The sequence below is a fragment of the Mesoplodon densirostris genome, chromosome 9, assembly GCF_025265405.1.
Source record: "Mesoplodon densirostris isolate mMesDen1 chromosome 9, mMesDen1 primary haplotype, whole genome shotgun sequence".
Lineage (NCBI taxonomy): Eukaryota > Metazoa > Chordata > Mammalia > Artiodactyla > Ziphiidae > Mesoplodon > Mesoplodon densirostris.
This window is the reverse complement of record NC_082669.1, coordinates 112,825,597-112,846,583: the sequence shown is the minus strand read 5'-3', so window position 1 is coordinate 112,846,583 and position 20,987 is coordinate 112,825,597. Positions and strand designations below refer to the sequence as shown.

At 62.0% G+C, this 20,987-nt stretch overlaps 1 protein-coding gene across 3 annotated transcripts in view; it reads right to left on the bottom strand.

Moving 5' to 3' along the window:
- Nucleotides 1-6,344: 6,344 nt before the first annotated feature.
- The window catches only part of DNAJB6 (DnaJ heat shock protein family (Hsp40) member B6), a 56,189-nt gene continuing 41,546 nt past the window's right edge, over nt 6,345-20,987 (bottom strand). For 2 of the 3 annotated variants that reach the window (XM_060107574.1, XM_060107576.1), the window contains exons 9-10: nt 11,829-12,044; nt 6,345-7,698 (exon numbers count right to left, since the gene is read on the bottom strand). In XM_060107574.1, the coding sequence (XP_059963557.1) occupies nt 7,616-7,698; nt 11,829-12,044 (299 nt within the window). In that variant the 3' untranslated portion in view covers nt 6,345-7,615. The remainder of the gene's footprint in view (nt 7,699-11,828; nt 12,045-20,987) is intronic. The other variant, XM_060107577.1, reaches the window with a different exon arrangement.

The following is a 20,987-nucleotide window of genomic DNA, read 5'->3' as shown; positions in this document are numbered from 1 at the left end:
ATGGACTTCCCTCTCACAGCACAGCACCCCAGCCCTCTGCGGTGTCTGCAGGGGGCCACGGTGCCCTCCTGAGGAAGGCAGTCCACAGGCCAGAGCTTCCTGCGGCATCTCTGCCTCAGTCTCTGTCTCTGTCACTCACACACACACACACACCAGGCCTAGCCCAGCACCCCAGGGTTACTCTGAGTCCTGGGATGACCCTTGGTTAAATGCACATACCCTTCACAATCACCCAGAGCGCCCTGGGATGTGGCTTCAATGAACAAAACACAGGAAAGATATCTGAGACTAAAAAGAGAAAGTAACTGGTCCCCTTGGGTGTCCGAGGAGGAAGTCAGAAAACAAGCGTTATTCTGAGGACTGAAAAATAGGGAAGAGACACCACACTTATCAGGCCTTTTCTGTACAAACTGCACTTCAGGGTCCCAGAGTGGGCTCGGGAAAATCCGCCTTCACAGAATTCCAGCTGAGAACACAGAGAGAGACCGTGGTGGATACTCAGAGGCAAAAGGAGAGGATGTCCAGGCTGTGAAGGGAGGATCTGGACCAGACAGACCGACAGGCGCCATGTGCTCCGTCCGTTCAAATATACACTGCACGTGATGAAGACTTCTCATCGTAAAAGGTAAGAATGCAGAGTTAGGCAACATACCCACAAAGGAGGAGGTGGTCCTGAGTGAAGCATCGTTTTAAAACATCATAAAAATCTTTTTTTTTTTTTTTTTTTTTTTTTTTTGCGGTATGCGGGCCTCTCACTGTTGCGGCCTCCCCCGTCGCGGAGCACAGGCTCCGGACGCGCAGGCTCAGCGGCCATGGCTCACGGGCCCAGCCGCTCCGCGGCATATGGGATCCTCCCAGACCGGGGCACGAACCCGTATCCCCTGCATCGGCAGGCGGACTCTCAACCACTTGCGCCACCAGGGAGGCCCCATAAAAATCATTTTGAAAGTGCCTAGGAGTTTGGTGGCACTGGGGAATTACTGTTAATTTTCTGAGGTGCGATAATGGTACTGAGGCTGTGCAAAGAGTGATATTTTTGGAGACGCGTATGACGTATTTAAGAACAAAGTGTTTGATTTACTTTAAAATGGTCTGCAAATCACACACCCACTCACGACTGTCAAATCTAGCTACTTTTCTGTAGGAAAATCTCCCTACTACCAAGTTAAAAAAGTAAAAGCTGAATAGAACTCAGGATGCTCAGCTCCCTGGCAACTGGTACGTGAGGCGCCTGGAACCAAGCACACACGCCCGACACCCTGGCGAAGTTAGTCCTGAGCCCTTTTCACCCTCAAAGCACCTGAGTTGGGTTGATAAAGCCCAGGCTTTCTATCCGGGCATCACCCATTGGGGAGGCTCAGTGGGCGGCATCACAGGCAGGGCAGGTGGCTCAAGACCCCCAGGACCACTCCCACCAGGAAGGGAACCGTAAAGAGATGATGCTTCGGGGAGGCTGTCTCCCCAGCCACCCTGAAGACAGGCGAGTTGGCCCAGCTTTGCACGAAACACCTCTGGCCTTAGCTGAGCATGACCAGGTAGGTCGGGGCATAAACCTCACGTCCAACAGACATAGCTCAGAGCCCACCTCTCCTCTCTCTGGGGACATCAGGGACCATACTTGACATCCTGGAGCCTGTGGTCTCCTTTGTAAAAGGACAGGGACACAGCCAGGCGCCTGACGGCCAGGAGTCCAGAGCACCTGGGTGTCCCATCCCGGGGGCATCGCAGTGCCAGCCCTGGGAAGCCACACGCTCCCCCTCTGGGCAGGCGGACCCTGACCTGGGTTCAAGGGAGAACAAGGAAAGAGGCAGGGGGGCCTGGTGAGTGCCGCCCCAGGGACGGGCAGTGTTTCGGCGGCCTGGCCGGTGGACTGAGGGGCTCACCGCTTCCCGCAGCCCTGCCCTCTCCTGCCAGGGTTTCTGCCAGGCCTGCCTCCACTCCAGACCCAGACGCCTGGCCGACACCCACGCACATCAGCTTTCTCAGGAACGGGCAGATTCATCGTCCTGGTCACCCAGGGCCACCCAGTCACTGTTTAAACGGCTACTTGGCCAGAGAAACAATAATTTCTAAGCCACAAAACTGAATTGTTTGTCCACTAAGAATGAATGCTGTTGATCAAGCGAAACCTATGAAAACCCCAGAGACAGAGGCAAGGAATCCGCTGATGCAGCAGCTGCCGACAGGCCCTGATAAGCGGCGTCCGCCGCCCCGCGTCGGGGAGCCACGTCGGGCAGCAGCGGCGAGGGCCGCGCCAGGGGTGGGGCGCGCGGCGCCGGCGTCTCCTCCAGACCCAGCCCAGCGCCCGGCACCCGCCAGCCATCCACACCGGCTGCTGGAAACGCGGCCTCACCCGTCAACCTGCCCCCGCCGCAGGGCTCGGCTCAAGAGTTGCTGGACCCGCTTGTCGATGACGCCACGTCTTCCTGGGGAAGAAGCGTGGAATTCGGATGAAACAAACACTGAGCCATTTTCTGACAAATATTCACGTCGTTGGCTCAATCTGAGAAGCTGGGCGCCCTCCCGGCAGTGGGGTCCGAGGCAGCGGCCTGGTCCAGGTGCCGAGCTGGACTATCCCTCTGCCCTCACGTGGCCTCTACCAAGAGTGGGTCTCTAGTTGGGCTGGGGGCCTCGGCCCCCGGCGGTAACCATGCCTGGTGAGACCTTAACACCCACCCCAGGGCCTGTCCCGCAGCCACCCAACACTGGGGCACCTTTGGTGTCCACACCCATCACTCCCACCCCAGGCAGACTCAGCTGAGAGCCAGGTGGATGCAGCAGGTGTGGGGAGGGGCCCAGGTGGCCCAGGCACGGGCAAGACTGAGCGGAAAACCCAGGGGCGCCTCCGAGGGGTGTCAGTGGCCACGGGGCCCATGCGAGCTGCAGGAGGCAGGGAGGCAGGCCCAGAAAGGGGCCTGGTGCCACACGTCCACCCAGAGCCACCTGGCTGCGGGCCCGGGACGCCCTCCCCGCCCCGCCGTTTTCAGCAGCTCCAGGTGGGCAGCGGGAAGTCGGGGTCCTGCCGTGAGGACCGCCCGCAACTGGGAAGCGGCGGCCTGAGCAGCAGAGCGCAGGCAGCGGCCCCGGGCAGGCCCTGAGCCACAACGGCAGGGAAGGCTCTGCCGGCTGCGCCCAGGCAGGAGCCCCGTGTCTCCGGCTCCTGCCAAGCCTCGGGCTCGCTTGGTGCCCGAGACGCTCCATGGGCCCGTCCACTCCTGCTGCCCGCCGACCCACAGACAGCAAAACAGCCCTGCCATGCACCGAGCGGGGCGGGAGCTGACACAGCACACGCCTCGCCAGAGGACGGGACGTTTCCCGAAGGGTCGGACCCTCTGCTGCTTATACATCAGGACGCAGGCTGGACGCGGCACAGCGGCAGCGACCCAAGTGTCCACCCCTCCGGGGACCGTGGTCACCCACCACGGAATGTGATTCAGCTGAGAAATCTGGGTGGTTTTTTTTTTTGCGGTACGCGGGCCTCTCACTGTTGTGGCCTCTCCCGTTGCGGAGCACAGGCTCCGGACGCGCAGGCTCAGCGGCCATGGCTCACGGGCCCAGCCGCTCCGCGGCATGTGGGATCTTCCCGGACCGGGGCACGAACCCGTGTCCCCTGCATCGGCAGGCGGACTCTCAACCACTGCGCCGCCAGGGAAGCCCCCAGCCAAGAAATCTGATGCCCACCGCAACGTGGATGCTGGGGGAGACAAGCCAGTCACAGGAGGACGAACCCTGTGTGACCCCACTCACACGAGGTCCTGGAGTCACCGAATCAGAGACAGAAAGAAGGACCCGGGGGGGCAGCGGGGACAGGAGTCATGTTGCATGGGGACACAGTTTGGGAAGATTAGATCAAGTGCTGGAAATGATGGTGGTGATGTTGTTAGAACAGTGTGACTGTGCTGAATGCCCCTGAGCTGTACAATGAAAAATGTTTAAAATGGTCCATTTTATGTTCTCTGTGTTTCACCAGGACTAAAGAACATGGCATCTTCAGCAGCTCACAGCAGAGCTGTGGACAGGCGGTAACGGGGCCACGGCAGCCTGCCGTGACTTTGCTCCTCCAAAGGCTGGGACCCCGGGTGCCCCCTCCTCAGCCTCTTCATTCGTTCACTTCTTCAAAATACGCGTATTCAGCAGCCTCCCTGCAAAGCACTGGGCTGGACGCTGGTGGCTGGGGAGGGTCCCCGGGCCAGGCCCCCCCCCCCGCCCCGCCGTCTCCGCGATAAAGGCAGGGCTGTCGTGGTCTCCAGTTGTCGGCCAAGGCCGGTGAGGGGGACGCCAGCGGGTCCCGTGCATCTTCTGCACGCTCCAGGCTTCAACCCAAGCGGGAGCGGCTCCCGGGGGTGGGGGAAGAGTCCCAAGGGACAGCCCCTCTCGGTAGGGGCAAAAGGCCTCTGGGCAGGCCCTGCGGGGCGGGGGCCGGCAGCCCAGACCTCTGCGTGGGACACGGGCCCCTGCTCTCAACCCGGGGTGACATGCCTGCGGCGTCCCCGAAGCTCACGGCAGTCACCTGGCTGAGAACACTGGCCGCCTCCCCTGGACAGCCCGCAATCCCGGGGGTCTGTCCCCAGGTCCCAGGCCAGGCAAGCACAGCGGGCTCTGTGGGGGCCCAGCGGGAGGCGGGCCCCGGGGAAACCTGCCCCCGAGCGAGCCGGGCTCTTCCCTGAGGTGGCTGGGCGCCGAGCACCAGGTGGACCGTCCTTGGGCCGAGGGAGCAGCCGCAGGGTGAGGGAGGGACCCCCCAGAGGGCAGCGCGATGACAAGGAAGCACAGCACTCTCCAGAACCCGGTCTCGTCTCTGCGCACCAGGCGGGGGAAGGGCCCATCCACCAGCAGGACCAAGCGGGCCGCCACCCGCCCTCCTGGGCAGCCACAGCTCCGCAGCCGCCCTTGCCTCCTGCCCACCTGGAGCCAGGGCCGTCCGCGGGGCTGCCCTGCCCGGCCCCTCCCGACCCCCGGCACCCGCGTCCCGCGGCCGGGCCTCCGTCAGCTCAGCGGTGCCGTCTGTCTTCTGTCCGCGAGGAGGGGGGCACACCGCCTCTCACGCGTCACCTCCGGTGTGGTGTTCAGAGCTGCCCGGCTGCTCAGTGCCGGATGGAGGGGGCGGTGTGGCAGGGCCAGAGCCACAGCCCCAGCGGTCCTCGTCCACTCTGGCCCCACGCCATCCTCAGGTTCCCAGGACGACACCTGTGAGGACCAGAGGGCGCTGCACACAGGGGTGCGCCCGGAGGGGTCCTCCAAGTGGGCAACTGCAGACCAAACGACCCGAAAGGATGGCCTCTGCGTGGCAGACTCAGATGGCGAGGAAGGAGGGAGGGGCAGTTTCTGCTCCTAGTGGTGCAGAAGCTCCGCGGAGGCAACCAGGGTGACCAGGACCTCCGGCGTGAGCAGAGCCGTGACCTGGATTCCGAGCCCGGTGAATCCTAGGTCTCCCTACTGTCAAACCACCTTCAAAATAAAACCTCGTTTTGGCAAAAGTGAAAGAAAAAAAACCCAGGCGTGATTATTAATGTTATATGGCCCACGTTTTGAAGGCCCCAAACAAGAGTCTGGAAGTTTCCCTGTGGATGTTTCCATAGCATTTTCCTGGTTCAATGCTGCCCCGTCAGACTGGGGACGGGACACGGCAGGTCCTATGAAAGCGTATGCATTTCAAAACGAACGTTTCTTACGTGAGCTTTGCAGCCCTTAACCCTCCTAACACAGGGGAAGAGGTGGCTCCAGCCCCACAAGCTCTGTGCCCACCCCTGGGCTGGTTTCGCTCTGCCCCCCTCCCTCCCCTCTCCTCCGAAGCGGGACCCACCTGTGGGCCTGCCCTCCAGGGGCCTCCCCTCTTCACTCAGGAGCGGCCTGCAGCAGGGCTGTGTGAAGACGGACGTGGGGTCCCCAGCAGCTTGATGACCGCCGGGGCTCTGCCCCATGGCACGGACACTGTGTCTGTCCTAACCTGGGGGACCGGCCTTGAGGACCTGAAACCTTCCTCGCGTCGGGCCAGCCCTCCCCCTGGGTGCCCACAGCAGGGAAGCTCTGGGCTGAGAGCAGCTGAGGAGAACCAGGTCAGGGCATCGTGCGTGGTGATCCCCACTCGGAGGGGGGGCTCCAAGTCCTAGGACTGAGCCTCCTTCACGGCCCCGGGACGTGACCACTGTCCTCGGCCAAGACAGAGTCTGGAGGAATGGCCGGCTCATCTCCGTGCTTCCCATGGTGTCAGCAAGGCCGCTGGTTTCATACATGGTACATTCAGTGGCAACGTCATCTTTAAAACAACATCTCCACCCTACGGTAAATGCACCTCAGAACCGACTTCTGCCCCCAGAACATCACTTGATCTCTCATAACTGAAATGACAGAGAAGAACTGCTTTTCTTTTTAATTACTAACAACTGACGTTTATAAACGATGGCAGGTGCGTGTTAGTCAGTAACGCTCACAGTTTATTCATGTGGGCAGCGCTTCAAACCCGTTACGCTTTCATGGTTACATTGTCCACACTAAGCATCAAACACCAGTTCACTCTTCACCCAGGAGTCCGCACCACCTTCCACCACAACCAGGTACATGGAGCAAACTGCACAGTCACCGGACAACCACACGCGTCACACTCGCTCCCGGCGCCCAAGCCCGCGGCTCGGCCATGAAAGCTGTGCCCCCAGGGCCCGGGCTCCCAACACTGCCGGGTGAAAGCTGCTGGCGTTTGAAAATCCCATCCAAGCTTTTCACGATGCCCTTGGTGCCCGGGGGCAAAGGGCAAGGGGACTCAGGCGGGTGCGGGATAGAGAGGAGGGGCCCTGACGGCGGGCGGGGAGGGGGTTGGGGGCCTCGATCCTGCGGAGGAGTCGCTGCAGGAAGCTGGGAGAGCCCGGCCCAAGGGAAGCGCTTCTTTTGAAGGAGCCGGTGCTGGAGCCCGCACCCGGCTCAGCGCCTGTGCTCAGGACCTCACGAGCTGGAGCCCGTACCCGGCTCCGCGCCTGTGCTCAGGACCTCACGAGCTGCACGTGGGAGGGGCTCGTCTGCTTCCCCCCAGCCTGAGCCTAAGCTGAGAGCCAGAGGCGCTACTACTGAACAGAAGTTTGTAGACTCCTGTGTCCCTGCCAAAACAACTACGGACCCAAGGAAAGACGGGCTATTCGAGAAGATGAGAAGTAAAACCATAAACGTGAGGGGGCTCCACACCTCGAGCGGCCAGGTCACCGTGAAGGCCTGGCTCCCCCGAAACTGAAGAGAAGGTCACCCGGGGTCAGGGGTCACCTTTACGTCGCCCTGTGCTTCACTTGAGTCTAGATTCACACACTCAGCGGAGGAGCGAAGGTCGTGCCCCAAGCATGCACGCGCCGTCGGGAGCCCCACACGGCCAAAGCTGCAAGCATCTCCGCAGGTGTGCGCCAGGCAAGCAGGGGTGGCCTCAGCCGCCCGGGGGGGGTGCGCGGGCACAGAGCTGGAGCAGCAGGGACGGTCCGGCGGCTCCGCGTTCCCGCCCCCCGGGCCCTGACCGGTGCGCCCCCAGCGTCCCCAGCGCCGAGCAGGTGCGGTCTCGGGGCGGTGGAGAAGCAGGTACGGCACCTAGCGCGTGTGTGCAGCCCCTCGGCCGGCCGCCCGCTGCTCCACCGCGGCCCGTCTACGGGCGGCCCTTGGTCGACTTCTTCTTCTTCGACTCTTCTCTCTGCTTCTGCTTCTTCCTCTTGCCACCTTCTTTGAATCCTAAGGAAACAGGCGTGTGAAACACTGCAGAGGAGCAGCTGTGGCCCCACCAAGAGGCAAACGTGTCTCTAGATATCCCCCCGTTAAAACCAACCAACCTCGCGATAGTTAGGTGTCCTCACTCCTATCTGCTCCATATCTAAGGCTCAACAAAAACACGGACGGACTTCAAACTTGGCGATGTAAAGCTCTAACGTGATCCAACCAGCATCCCAGGCCCGCGGAGGCTGCGTGCTCGCCCTCCGCCCACCGAGCCAGCCCCGCGGGCCCGCCCATCATCTGTCCCCACGACCCAGCCCCAGGTCACCTGGAGACAAGGCAGGGCAGGCTCCGCCTCAGGGGATGGGCCTCCCCAGGGCCCCCTCTGCAGGGAGAAGCCCAGTTCTTACAGGGTCCGGGGCTCAACCAATGCCCCACGCCAACCTTTTCCCCTGTGCCGTGTGCTTGCCCGAAGCCGGGGGAGAAAGAGGCGGGTGTGACCTGCTCACCCTCCTGAGATTTTGTGCAAAGAGCCAGAAGAGCTCCGGGTTATTTCTGCAAAAACAGCTCAGGACCTTGTGCTGCGTTAGTCCACACACATGTGGGCGGAGTGGGATGCTGAATTTGGTAACAAAGGATCGTTCCCGTTCCGAACAGTCAGCCTAGAACCAGGCCGGGGTCACTGCAGGCCTGTGACCTAATGCACGTGGGCCCCTAAGCCTGCTGGGAAGAGCACATAAAAGCATCCTCGAGACTTTAATTTATGAGGCAGGTGCCATTTTAGAACACAATCTCTTTCCAGATGGAACCCAGACCCAATCTGTTCACGACATGCATGTGTCCACAGAGAACCACCCCTGGGAGGGCCAGGCCCGGGGGTCAGTTAGGTGGGTGCCGACAGCCAACCGGGACCGATGCCCGCTGCGGGGCGGTGGGGAAGCTGAGGACACACATGTGCCTCCAACAGGACGAGGCTGCCGGGGCTTCCCGGCCTCACCACCGACTCAGACGCCCCTGGAACCTGCTTGCAGAGGGTGGAGGCTGGCACGGTCCCCAGGGCTCTGCGGCCTGTGTCCTGCCTGCCCTCCCATCAGCACAGCCGTCCAGGTCACGTGCTGTACGGAAGTGGCCCTGACACGGGGGCCGCGGCAGGGGCCCTGGAGGTCCTCACGCCCAGCGTCCTCCTGCCTGACTCAGCTACCTGCATGATAAGCCAAAAGGAAGGAAAAGAAACACCCGCTAACCCACTGCCAACGCACAGCAGCCCCGTCCCTGTGACCAGGCTGCTCCGGCCACAAGTCGCTCCTCTCAGCTGTCCCTTCCACACTCGACCACGTCGACAGACCGACGGGGCCACGGGCCCCGGCCCCGTCTCCACTCATGAATCCCCTAAGCCAGAAGGGGTCCCGGGCACACACCGGGCAGAGCTAGGAAGTTAAAGAATCAATGTTATCCTTTCATTTGTGAATTTCTTTTTCACGCTGAATAATTTCAATTTTCCTTTTTCACAGTTACACTCTTGGTAGACCTCCAGCGTGTGTGGAACCCGTCAATGAGAAACACTAAACCTTTGTCCACATCTCGCCGTCTAATTTACGGGCTCCGAGAGGCGTGCGATGTGTCCTCTGCCCTGGTCACCCCGTCTCACAGCAGGTTCACAACACAGTGAATGCCGGTAAGGCGGCACCGTCGGGCTGAACACAGAACCGCCCCCCCCCCCCAGACGGGCCAAGGCTCCCCTAGCCGCACCCTGACCCTGAACCACAAGGGCCGCACCGTCAACACGGGAGATCCTCCCAGGAGCCATCAAGCCCATGTTCTGCGGCCTGAGCGCATCGCAAGTGAGAGCTCATTTTCAGCCTAAAATCATCAGAACCCGCCAGGCCACTGCCCACCCCGCCAGCCCCGGGGGCACTTAGCCCGGCGATTGCTCAAATGGCTGAAGCACCAAGTGGGGGTACCGGACACTTTGTAGGGAACCAAGCCCTTCACCACATGCTTCTAAGAAAGCTGCCCGCTATGTGAAAGCCTGGCAGGAAGTCACCGCGGGAGCCTCCAGACCACGCGGAGCGCGCCCGCTGGAGGGGCAGGCATGGCGGGGCAGAACAGGGGCAGCGGAGCGGCCCGGCGGGTGCCCATCACTCTGCTCCCTGGAGGCCCTGACCCACTGGGCACCTAGCTTTGCCCTGTTACCCCAGCAGCCTTTTCCACTGTCCCGGTTTTGGAGTCTTCCTCCGGAGTAGCTCTATCGTCTCTCAATAAGAAGTCAAACGAGCTCACTACAGTCATGTAAAAAGCATATCTTTAATTCTTTGGTGATTCACTCTGACACTCTTTTGAAGGCCTCGTAGTTTGATTTGAAAGAAGGAAACAAACCACACAAAAAAAGAGGTGTGCTCCGCAGCGCCCAGCACCTGCCGGGCCGAGCCCTGGCCGCCCGCCATCGCTGTGGAACACGGGCAGGAAGCACTCGGCAAAAGCACAAGGCCACTGCTCGCCCTTGTGTGTAAGCATGTGCGGGGTTCGTAAGTCAACGGTTTCCCCACCTGGAAACACCACCTGGGAGGGACCTAATGGTAAAAACTGACAAAGCGCAAGATTTCACCAAGAATTATTTTCTGATGATTCCCCAGCAGTGGCTACTCCCCTTCCGTCCGCAGCCCTCGTCTCTGCCGCTCAGAGGAAGCACGGGCCTCACTGTGACCCCAGGTCCACTTCCTGTCCAGGAAGCCAGCTAGATGTCTCAACAAGGCTCCTCCAGGCAGGCCTGGGCCCGCACACCTCACCCTTGGGACCTGGGATATTCCCACCCAGTTTAGACACCCAGGTTTATGGTGATCTTCCAACCAAAGGGACAGCCCGTAAAGTCCCTGTTCAAATCGTATTTGTTCAGGGGAACTGCATCCACAACCCTGCGCCTCGCCAAGTCCAGCCAACGAGCGGTCAGGACCAGGAGATGACGATAAATCTGGGGAAAACATCCACACGCCCATTCAAGGCAGAACGAGTTTGTTCTGAATTCACACAGCCCTTCCAATCACCTCTATTTTTCTTTCAATTACCCAGGAAGAGGCTAACACTCCCAAATGGCCCATCTTCCTTGGGTGGCACTGCTCCCTGGCAGCCGGTGGCCAGGTCCACGCGGTCCCGCGGGGCTCTGCACCTGGCTGGGAACCCAGGACACCGGCCTTCCGGTGGGTGGATGGGTCAAATCCCCCGTCCTCCTCAAGACCCACACACACCCCCGGCTCCACATAAAAAGGGCCAGAAGGGGACTGGAGGAACAGAGCTCCCCGCAGAATGTTCTGGGAGAAGAAAGGACAGACCTCATCCTCATCCGTTCAGTTCCCTGCGCAGACCATGCTCTCGTGCCCTAGGTTCACAGAATTAACCTCACGACGTACACAGAGACGCCACCCTGAAACAAGGGACCAAGGATCCATCTCTTCCTCCACACAACCTGCTGTGGTCAACCTGGCGACTTCCAGTGCTGAGAACCAAGACGGGCACAAACGCTTCAAACCGATGAGTAATTCAAACTAGATTTTCATCGGTCTTTAGACTCAGCCAGGGTCCGCGTGCATGCACAGCCATGCTGTCAGAAGTAATCCAGAACTTCCTACAGGGAACACACTTCAAAGACCCATCTGGGCTAAGAAATTACAGGTCAAGAAGCTGGAAGAGGGCAGAGCGGGGTCTGGAGAAAGGGGGTCACAAAACCTCAGTGCATCCAGAGGTGGGACACCTCCCCTGGGGTAAGGGTGGGTCAGCACCCATCCACCTGACCACAGGACCCCTGGGGGCGGGTGTCAGGTTCTGCCTGTAACTCAACAGCAGTCAACAGCAAGGCAGGGAGGCATGGCTGAAGCCGCAGGACCCCCAGGAGAGGCTGGGCAGGCGGCTGCTCTGCGGGACCAGACCCCCAGCATGAAGCTGAAAGTTACACAAAGGGGCTCAGCTGCTGCCCACAACAACACACGGCATGCCGTGGTGGGAGACCGGCACCCCGCTTTAGTGTGGGCTCCACGCGGCCTCCCCCCACCCGCCCGTCCGTCAGGCCAGGACGCAGCAACACAGGTGCCATCTCGGTCCTCGGGGGCCCCGGGAGGCAGCCCCGCGGGGAGGCTCCGCGGCGGACCCCCCGTGCACACCTGCGGGGAACGCGGCAGGGGGCTCCCAGCTGCTGCCGGCCCGGTGCCGGCCTGGCTGGTCCTCGTCCTCACCCGGGGGGTGGGGTGCGTGTTTGGGCACAGAGGCTGGCCGGTGGGACTTCAGAGGGCGGGCACTGGTGCTGGCGGGCTGGCCGGGCAGCGCGTGCTGGCCTCGTCGCCGGCACTCCTCCGCGAAGGCGTCCTCGTCGGCCACACCTGAAAGCACAGGACGGAGACGGGCATGAGCCGTGCGGCGGGAGGTCCTGGTGCCGGAGGAGGAGGCCCTTATCGAGCAGGGCCTCAACCGGATCTTCCGATCGGAAGAAACCAAAGTAGCGTGGAAATCCAGTGACAGCGGCAGCTTCTCACCCCGCCCCCAGGGGGTCGGCAGTGAATCCTGATCTGAAAGCACACCCGCCCTTCAAGAGGGAGGGCGGGGCTCCCGGGACAAATTCACCCTCAGAATCGGCACAAGGGTGTCACCCCGGAGGAGTGGGCTCCGGGCCAGCCATCCGTCTCTCTCTCAGGCGGCTGTAATGCCAGGACCTGCACAGACCTGCGGTGATGGAGGCGGTGGCCACCCTGCTTCCCGCCCGCTCGTGCCACAGGGCGGCTCCGAGCTCTGGGCCGGGGACCCGCACGCACGGTCACCTGTCACCAGATGCACAGCCAAGAACATTTCTCATTGCTCTCCAGGTTGTGTTTCTCTTGGTCTTTTCAAAAACAGAAGTTTTGCACATTAGGTGGATACTAGCAATAAAATTAAAAAACGAATGGTAACAGTCACCGAATAACTTCAAATTTCATTCTCTGGGGGGTTTTCATCAGCAGTCACACGGGGGCTTGGCGGGGCCTAAGGGAAAGGCTGTCAGAAACCCGGTAACAACGCAGGACACAACGCGTCTGACGGGAACAGTGACACCAGGCAGTAGCCTTCTTGTGCCTCAACAACTCTGCTCCCTGGAGGGTGGGTAGGCCCGTCACCCAAGCCACGACATCCAGGGCGCACACCGCTGAGCCCCAAGCAGGTGACAGCCACCGTGATCCGAGGCGCTCACCCACTCGAGCTCTTCCCCAGGCAGACCCTCCCTCCATCGCTGCCGGCCCCCCCCACCCCGCCAACACGGAGGACGAGGACGACGGGCCTGCAGAGACGCTCCCTGTAACAAAGAACTGCTCCCTCAGGGAGGTGCGCGATTACAATCATTTCCGCACCATTACACGACCCGGAGCGCCAAGTTCAGTACTGGGTACAGGCGTGGGGCCTCCCCTCCATTTCCTCCAGACGCCTGAGCTCAAGTACTGGCCCGAACCAGCTCTCACCCCACCCGAGCTCACCGCACCCCCGCTCACTGCACCCCCATTCACCCCACCCGAGCTCATCCCACCCGAGCTCACCACACCCCGCTCACCCCACCCGAGCTCACCACACCCCCGCTCACCCAACCCGAGCTCACCGCACCCCCGCTCACCACACCCGAGGTCACCACACCCCCGGCTCACCCCACCCGAGCTCACCGCACCCCCGGCTCACCGCACCCCGCTCACCACACCCCCGGCTCACCGCACCCCGCTCACCACACCCCCGGCTCACCCCACCCGAGCTCACCCCACCCGAGCTCACCGCACCCCCGCACCCCGCTCACCGCACCCCCGCTCACCCCACCCGAGCTCACCCCACCCGAGCTCACCGCACCCCCGGTTCACCGCACCCCACTCACCACACCCCTGGCTCACCGCACCCCCGCTCACCGCACCCGAGCTCACCCCACCCGAGCTCACCACACCCGAGCTCACCACACCCCCGCTCACCGCACCCCGCACCCCCGCTCACCCCACCCGAGCTCACCCCACCCGAGCTCACCGCACCCCGCTCACTGCACGCCCATTCACCCCACCCGAGCTCATCCCACCCGAGCTCACCACACCCGAGCTCATCCCACCCCCGCTCACCACACCCGAGCTCACCGCACCCCCGGATCACCCCACCCGAGCTCACCACACACCCGTCTCACCGCACCCGAGCTCACCCCACCTGAGCTCACCGCACCCCCGCTCGCCGCACTCGAGTTCATCGCTCACCCCACCCGCAGTCACCCACGCCGCCCCCCCCCCCCCCCGCCGCACTCACGGTGCCCCTGCTCCGCAGAGGATACCTCCTCTGACACGGCAAAGAAGTATGGTGACCCCGGGCGTGCATTTTAAGGCTCTCCACGCCCTGCAGGGCCTCTGACATTCCCAGCACGGGCTCGGCAGGGCGCCCTGGGCTCAGTCTCTCCCAACAGCACATCCCCTCCCTCCAAGAGACGTGCGCGAGCCGCTTGTGCCGCCAGCTATCCAAGCGCTCCGAGAGAGCACCTGGCAGTCGGCGCACGTGGCCTTGACCACCGTCACACCAGATGCCACCGCTAGCAGTCCCCTGGGGACCTATGGCCACCGTCACGGCGGCTTCTCAGAGTCAAGCAGACCCCTGAGCTGAGGAAGCAGGCCCTGGGCGCGGCCGTCACATCTGCTCCCCGTCCCTCGAGCAGGGGCGGCCGGGTGCCCGCCGAGGGGGGTCGTCAGGCACCGACTGGACGCAGGCTTCACTGGAGAGCACAGCGCCCTCAGAACACGCCCGTCTGAAGGAGGAACGTGCGCGAGAGAGGGTCCCGGGGCAGGGGCAGGGCTGGGAGCACTCAGGGCCATTCCACCCCCCGGGGGCTCTGCGGGGTCCAGACACAGGTATGACTCCCAAATCCACAAAGCCCTCCCAGGGGAGGGGGCCCCACGGAACCGTGGCTAATAAACCACCACCATGGCGACTTGACCTCAGGATCCGCACTGGACGTGGCAGGCGGGGCAGCGTGGGCAGCCCAGCATGGCCGCAGGGTCTTGCAGGCTCGCAGCCCCTGTGGTCAGGGAGCTTGACACCCAGCAGCCCAGCCACAGGCTCGGCTTGTGGCCTGGGGAGGCGGCGGCGGCCTGGGCAGGCCTCCGGGGTGAGCAGCCAGCCCCTCCCCGGCTGCAGATGCAACCACACCCGGTGGCTTTGATGTGACCTTAAGGATAACACGTTGCCCACAGGTGTAGCCTGAGCATCCCAGGTACTGGACAGCACACATCAGCGTGTTCACTCGGAGTGGCTGCGTGACCGCGACGGGCCTGGACGTGGTAGGGGTGGGCGTCCCAGGAGGTCCGGGCACCCCGGGGGCCGGCCCGCCGCTATGTTACTCACCTCAGGTCAGCTCAAACCCACTGGGTCCCTGTCGGCCGCTCCGAAGAGGTGGTGCTCCCCCTGCCCCATTCCGCTCAGGGAAACCCCACCTGCAGGACCGCACGGCCGTGGGCACAGACGACACTTACCTGCCAGGCCGGGCGCGGGAGGCCCGGTGAGCAGACAGCGCCGGCTGTGTCCCGCGCACGGCACGGCCGCCTGCCCTGCTCCCTGACCGTCTTCAGTGGCGCCAGCGCACAGGCCGGGAGGCTCCCGTAGGACCCGCCTCCGCCCGGCGTGCCCCCTCAGCCGTGCTGTCACCCCGGGCCCCGGCTGCACACACCAGCCCGTCCCTAGGCCCCGGCCACCCCAGCTCTCAGGGCCGCTGGGCACGCTCTGTGCCTGCCGTCTGGTTAGAGGATGAGACGGTCACTAAGACGTCACTCCTGGCGTTCCGGAACAAATCCCAGCACACAGCACAGAACACACTCCAGGCCTTCAGGACCTGGTGACTTCCCCGAACACCGGGACCCGCTGTGGGCGAAGGTGGGGACACTCTTGGGTCCTGGGGACCCCCTCCCCCAGCAGCCGTGCCTCTGCCTTCTCCCCGCCCGCCCCGGGCACGGCCGGCCGGCTCTGGCGAGGGGCTCGCGCTGACCTGGTCAGCCCCCTGCACCCTCCTCCCAGGCAAATCCTGGCGCCCTCCCACTTCCGGCCTCGCCTCTGTGAAGCCGCCTCCCTGAGGGCCCAGCCGTACCGTCTCTGGACCAGGGACTGTCCAGGGGTGGACGCAGGGGCCACAGCTGAGAGCCGGACTCTCGGGCTTGGGCTCCGAGGCGAGCCCTTCAGAAGCTGCGATGGACACACAGCTGGGCGCCTCACTGTTGCACGAGCCGGCCCTGGTAGACACCGTCACCTCTGTGCCCCAGGCCCGCCTCCAACATCATGAGCCCCAGAGGCCCTGGGTCTGGAGCAGGGTGGTCAAGCCACACCCCACAAGGTCCCCATAAAGCTCTTCCATGTCTCAAGTACCGGGAAAAGGATTTGGGGGAAAGAAATAAAGGTGGATGTTGAGAAGCTTATCCGAGTGTTTCCGCTGGACACTTTCTGGAAGGAATCCCTCGACGTGTTCATTCAAGCGCTCATTCTGAACCCACTGCACTACACGGAGAGTAACAGTAGGCACTGACGGACTGACACAAGTAGCGGCCACCACACCCACAAGTGCAGTCAGCTGTGGGCGACACGGGACCCCCTTGTCTGAGAAGACGGCCCGCTGCTGCTGCTGCTCTGAATAAGGGCCATCCGCACAGTCAACTCGCGCCACTTCACGTGTCCAAGACGGTGCCTGCCCTGCAGGGGCCTGGCCTCACTGCACACAAGGGGGAGTGAGCGGACCCGTGCTGCTCGCTGTGTCCCACGGCTCCTGAGCAAGAGAGACGAGAAGCCGAAGGGCACAGGAGGCTCGGCAGACGTGCGGCGTGCAAAGGAAAGTGGGCAGCCCCGGAGGGCAGGGAGGAGGCCGTCCTGCCCCGACGCCAGTGCCCCCGTTTTCCCCGGGCCCAGCTGACATCTCAGAACCGACACAGGCCTCTATCGCGTCTCCCCACACGGCAGCCCAGCTCGCCCCAGGAGCTGCCCTAACTGTTCCAGGATACAGATGGCAGAGGTCTGGAAACGGCCCCCAGCGACTGTCGTGTGCACCCCGAAGCCAGGCCCTGGAGACGCCCCTCGGGCCTGTTCAAGGACAGGTTTGTCCAGGGCAGAGATGGCTCTGCCTTCAGGACAGGCGGGGCCGGGGGACGCCAGTGCCCCGCCCTCCCCCGCCCAGCACCTGGGTGGAGGGGGAGCCCCTCCCCCGGAAGGCAGGCATCTCAAGGGGACGTGAGAGGCCCCGGGAAAAGCAGCACCGGGAGCTCCAGAGACAGACGCGGTAAGAGCCGACGCCTGGGCGAGGGCTCCGCAGAGGCCTTGCTGGCAGCCTCTCCCGCATCCACTCTGACGGCTCCAGTGCGTCCCAGTCTGTTCCAGGGCTTCCCCATCGTGCCGCCTGGGGCTCCCCGTTCTCACAGCGTCCCTCACGCCCCGAGTCCTCCCACAAGACCCGCCCCAGCTCCAAGGGCTTCGTCCATCCGTCCCGCACGTCCGGGAGGCCCAGGGGGCTGGACCACGTGACCCACGACAAGGAACCACCAGGCCTCTCCCTGAAGGCAGAGCGGAGCCCAGGATCTCCCACCCCTGCAGGTGTGGGCGTGGGGAGGGCCGAGCTGGCCAGTGCCACACTCTGCCCTCAGGCCCCCTTCCTCCCCAGCCCCCAGCAAGGCACCCTCAGCTGTGGGACATAACCGCTGAAGCAGCAGAGACACCTCGGGCCTCGAGGGCGTGGCAGGGAGGCCGGGCCTCGGGCGAGGGGGTCCTGGATGCGGAGAGGGAAGAGGCGGCCCCGTCCTCTGAGGCCCAGCTGCCCTGGCTGAGCATGTGGGGCCCCGATTTCAGACGGGAGGAGGGAGGGACTCACGCCACCGACCCAGCTCCATCCCAGGTTCAGAGGATGGGCTGTGAGTCCAGCTGCGTGAGGAGACACCGTCGCCCCTAAGCCCCGTCGCCACAACAACTCCTGAGCCTGTGGTTCCTGACGCAGAGAGGAAGGTTCCCGGATGGTGTCTAGCATGGTGGACGCTGCCCGGGAGGCCCACAGAGGCTCTCCTCGGCGAGACACTCTGCCCTAAAGACAGGATCCCTCTGACACTCAGACGACAGCCCAGGTGCCTCCACCACCCGCCCCAGAAAACGCCTGCAGCCAAAGCTCCTCCACTTTAAAGAAGGAGCCTTGGGCTCTGCGATGCTCAGTTGCTAAACTCAGCATCGGCCGGCACCCACTTTCAGGGAGGGGCGGGGGGCTTAGCACTCACCGGACCCCTGGTGCCTCCAGACCCCCCCAGGCCCCATGTGGATGGTGGAATGGGCGTCCCAGGGCTGGCTCTTCTCTGAACAAAAACCTTCTCCAAAAAAAGCGCACTGCCCACCAAGGGTCATGGGACACAAAGTGCCACCACACGCCCCCCTCATGAGAAGAGAAGGCCCCCACGCAGGCCACCCGCACCCGCCCTCAGAGATCCACGTGGTGCCTCTTGGTACAACCTGAACTTCCAAGAGTTACCACCAAGAAGTGATGACCGCCACTCCCATCCCACCCCCAACTCCCAACATCACGCTTTCTGAAAGCCAACCACATTCTGGGCTTCTTTCTACAGCCTCTTCCAAAATTTCCATACGTTTCTGTTAACTGCTGAAACATTCCTCTTCTACGGAAATTCACTAATTGTTTTAGCAATTTACTATATAAAGGCGAAACACATTACTTGAAGAAAAGTAAATAAGTCACATCCACTCTTACAACCCAAACAATTTACTGTTTTGGCATAATTTCTGCTAACTTTTTCCTCTGCAGAAATTAGCTATTAACGCACATGAATTAACTAAAGTTTACGTGGGATACAATTCAAGCATCCTTTGCATTTGGGAAACAGAAAACATCCTGCCTTGTAGCACCAAGTTAGATGAAATTTCAAAACAAAGCACAACCTGCCCGTGCCCCTGGGGCAAAGCTCCCTGCAGTCACCGAGGAACTATGAGCGGAATGTTCCAGCCGCTGTCCCACGGGCACAACCACCAACCCAAGTGCTCCACTTTGTTCCCCAAATGGAGTCCAAATATGCAGTAGGAATCTGGCTGATAACATGCAAATGAAAGCAAACGTCCTTATATAAAAACAGAATCCCTTGTTTCCAAATACGTACAGTCCAACAGGCCTCGCTTGTGGCTGCTGTTTTCTTTCTTTGAGGGGTCGGGGCAGGGCTTAATCCCGTACTTCTTCCTATCGTGCATACCACGGACACACACGTAGATGACTCAGACATCCAAAAATGCGTCACTGGCCCAAGAGAGGATTCAAATATTTAGGGCCTGATAAGTGCCTGGCACATGGGATGCTGCCTTGCTCTCAGGGACTCAGTGCTGGACACACGCAAACAGAAAACCATGACTCGATGAGGCCCACGCAGATCAACGGCCCGAGGACGCAGAGACAAAAGCAGGGGCAGAGGGGAGGAACAGCAGGCGAGCCGTTCCCAGGATGGGGAGGAAAGCTCGGGAGGCGGCACAGACCACGCTGTGACTTGGGTGCAGCAGCGCAGGCGTCAAGGGTGGGACAGGAGGCAGGAAGCGCGGGCACACGGCCAAATCGAAAGCACCTCGCAGGCGATTCTAAGCAGGGAGCGACTTAATTTTCGCTGCCAGATAGCGGGCAGGCGACACGGTGGCGATGCATTAGACAGACCATCAGACGGACCGAGAAGGCGGTCACGTGAAGGGGGACCGAGTCAGGAGGGGCCCAGGCTCTGGCAGGAGGGGGGCGGTGGTGCTGGCTGCAGCTGTGCGGACACGGGAGGAACGCGGACCGAGGGTAAAGGTCAAGGAGACGACAGCAGGGACTCTCCTGTCCGAGCCCCTCTGAACTCAAGTCCTGCACAGAATCCACACCAAGGGTCCAAAGCTCCCGTGAAGGGCCAGTGGGGTCGGCCTCCCCACCAGCACCATGGCTTAGAGCGTCCTTTGTGTTAATATCACAGAGGGTGGAGCCCCTTAACCTGCCCTGAGGCATCCGCCAGCCCCGCGTGGGTTAAGACACCACCCATCACTCATGTGTCTGTGGGGACAGCTGCGGGGCAGGGCAGTTCAGCAACCTGCTCCTCGGAGGGGAGTTCCTGAGGCACCACGGGACCCCGGGATGGAGGGCGTGGCCGGCCGGGCTCAGGCGGATGGGGCCCCGCACTCACCCGGAAAGTAGGGGTGTCACAGCTCTGGCCAACAGTGCCTGGAGCTCGGATCTCAGCCCCACACCCCCCCGGGGGTTGTACACTTGGAGAACAATCACGACAGGGAAACCCAGGGAGGCAGGCAGCAGCACAGCCAGCCCCCGCCCCCCACCCCACCCCACCGGCCTCCCGACCCCAGCACGTCACTCTGCTCAGGAGCCGCCAAGCCCCAGGCACAAGGGGGAGCGGCAGAGGGAGGAGGAACCCAGCAGGCCACACCCGCAGAGCCCCAGGCCCACACTCCTCCAGCGCAGAGCCCTGTCTCTGGGGCCACGTGCCCGCTTGGCTGAAAAAGGCCCCGAGAGCAGCAGGGTAAGGGTCAGAACCTACGCAGGGGAAGGAGGGGCGAGGGCTGTGTGCTGTCGGGGGCACTCCTACCACCCGCTCCGTAAAGGACAAAGTAATGCTCTGATGCCCTGGGCACCCGCGGGACATAGGCCGGCCCTGAGGGGCGAGCCACCAGGCTTTCCTGCTCAGTCCTCACTCAGGCTACAGGGACTGGACCGTGCAGCTGAAGCACGACTTCCATCAAGATGACCGAAGGGGCTTCCCTGGTGGCGCAGTGGTTAGGAATCCGCCTGCCGATGCAGGGGACACAGGTTCGAGCCCTGGTCCGGGAAGATCCCGCATGCCGCAGAGCAACTAAGCCCGTGCACCACAACTACCCAAGCCCATGCGCCTAGAGCCCGTGCTCCGCAGCAAGAGAAGCCGCTGCAATGAGGAGCCCGCGCACCGCAACAGAGACCCAACGCAGCCAAAAAAACAATGACCCAAGGCTGTCGTAATAAATAATAACTGAAATAAATCATCAAAAAGAATAAACATTCTAATTTTGGTAGGGTCTTATATTCACAAAATCTTATTTTCCTAAAGACACAGTTTAATCCACATAAAAATCTCAAGTGATTCTAGTTTCTTCTCAATATTGACATCCGTTAAAGACTTATTAAAAAACCATATTACGTAGACTAAGCGGCCATGTGCCATGAACTCGCAGTTGTTTCATCAAAGCACTCCACCAGCAGAAACCACATGACAGAGTGCAACCCGGGCCGAAAAGAAGACCCAAAGGACAAGAGAACACAA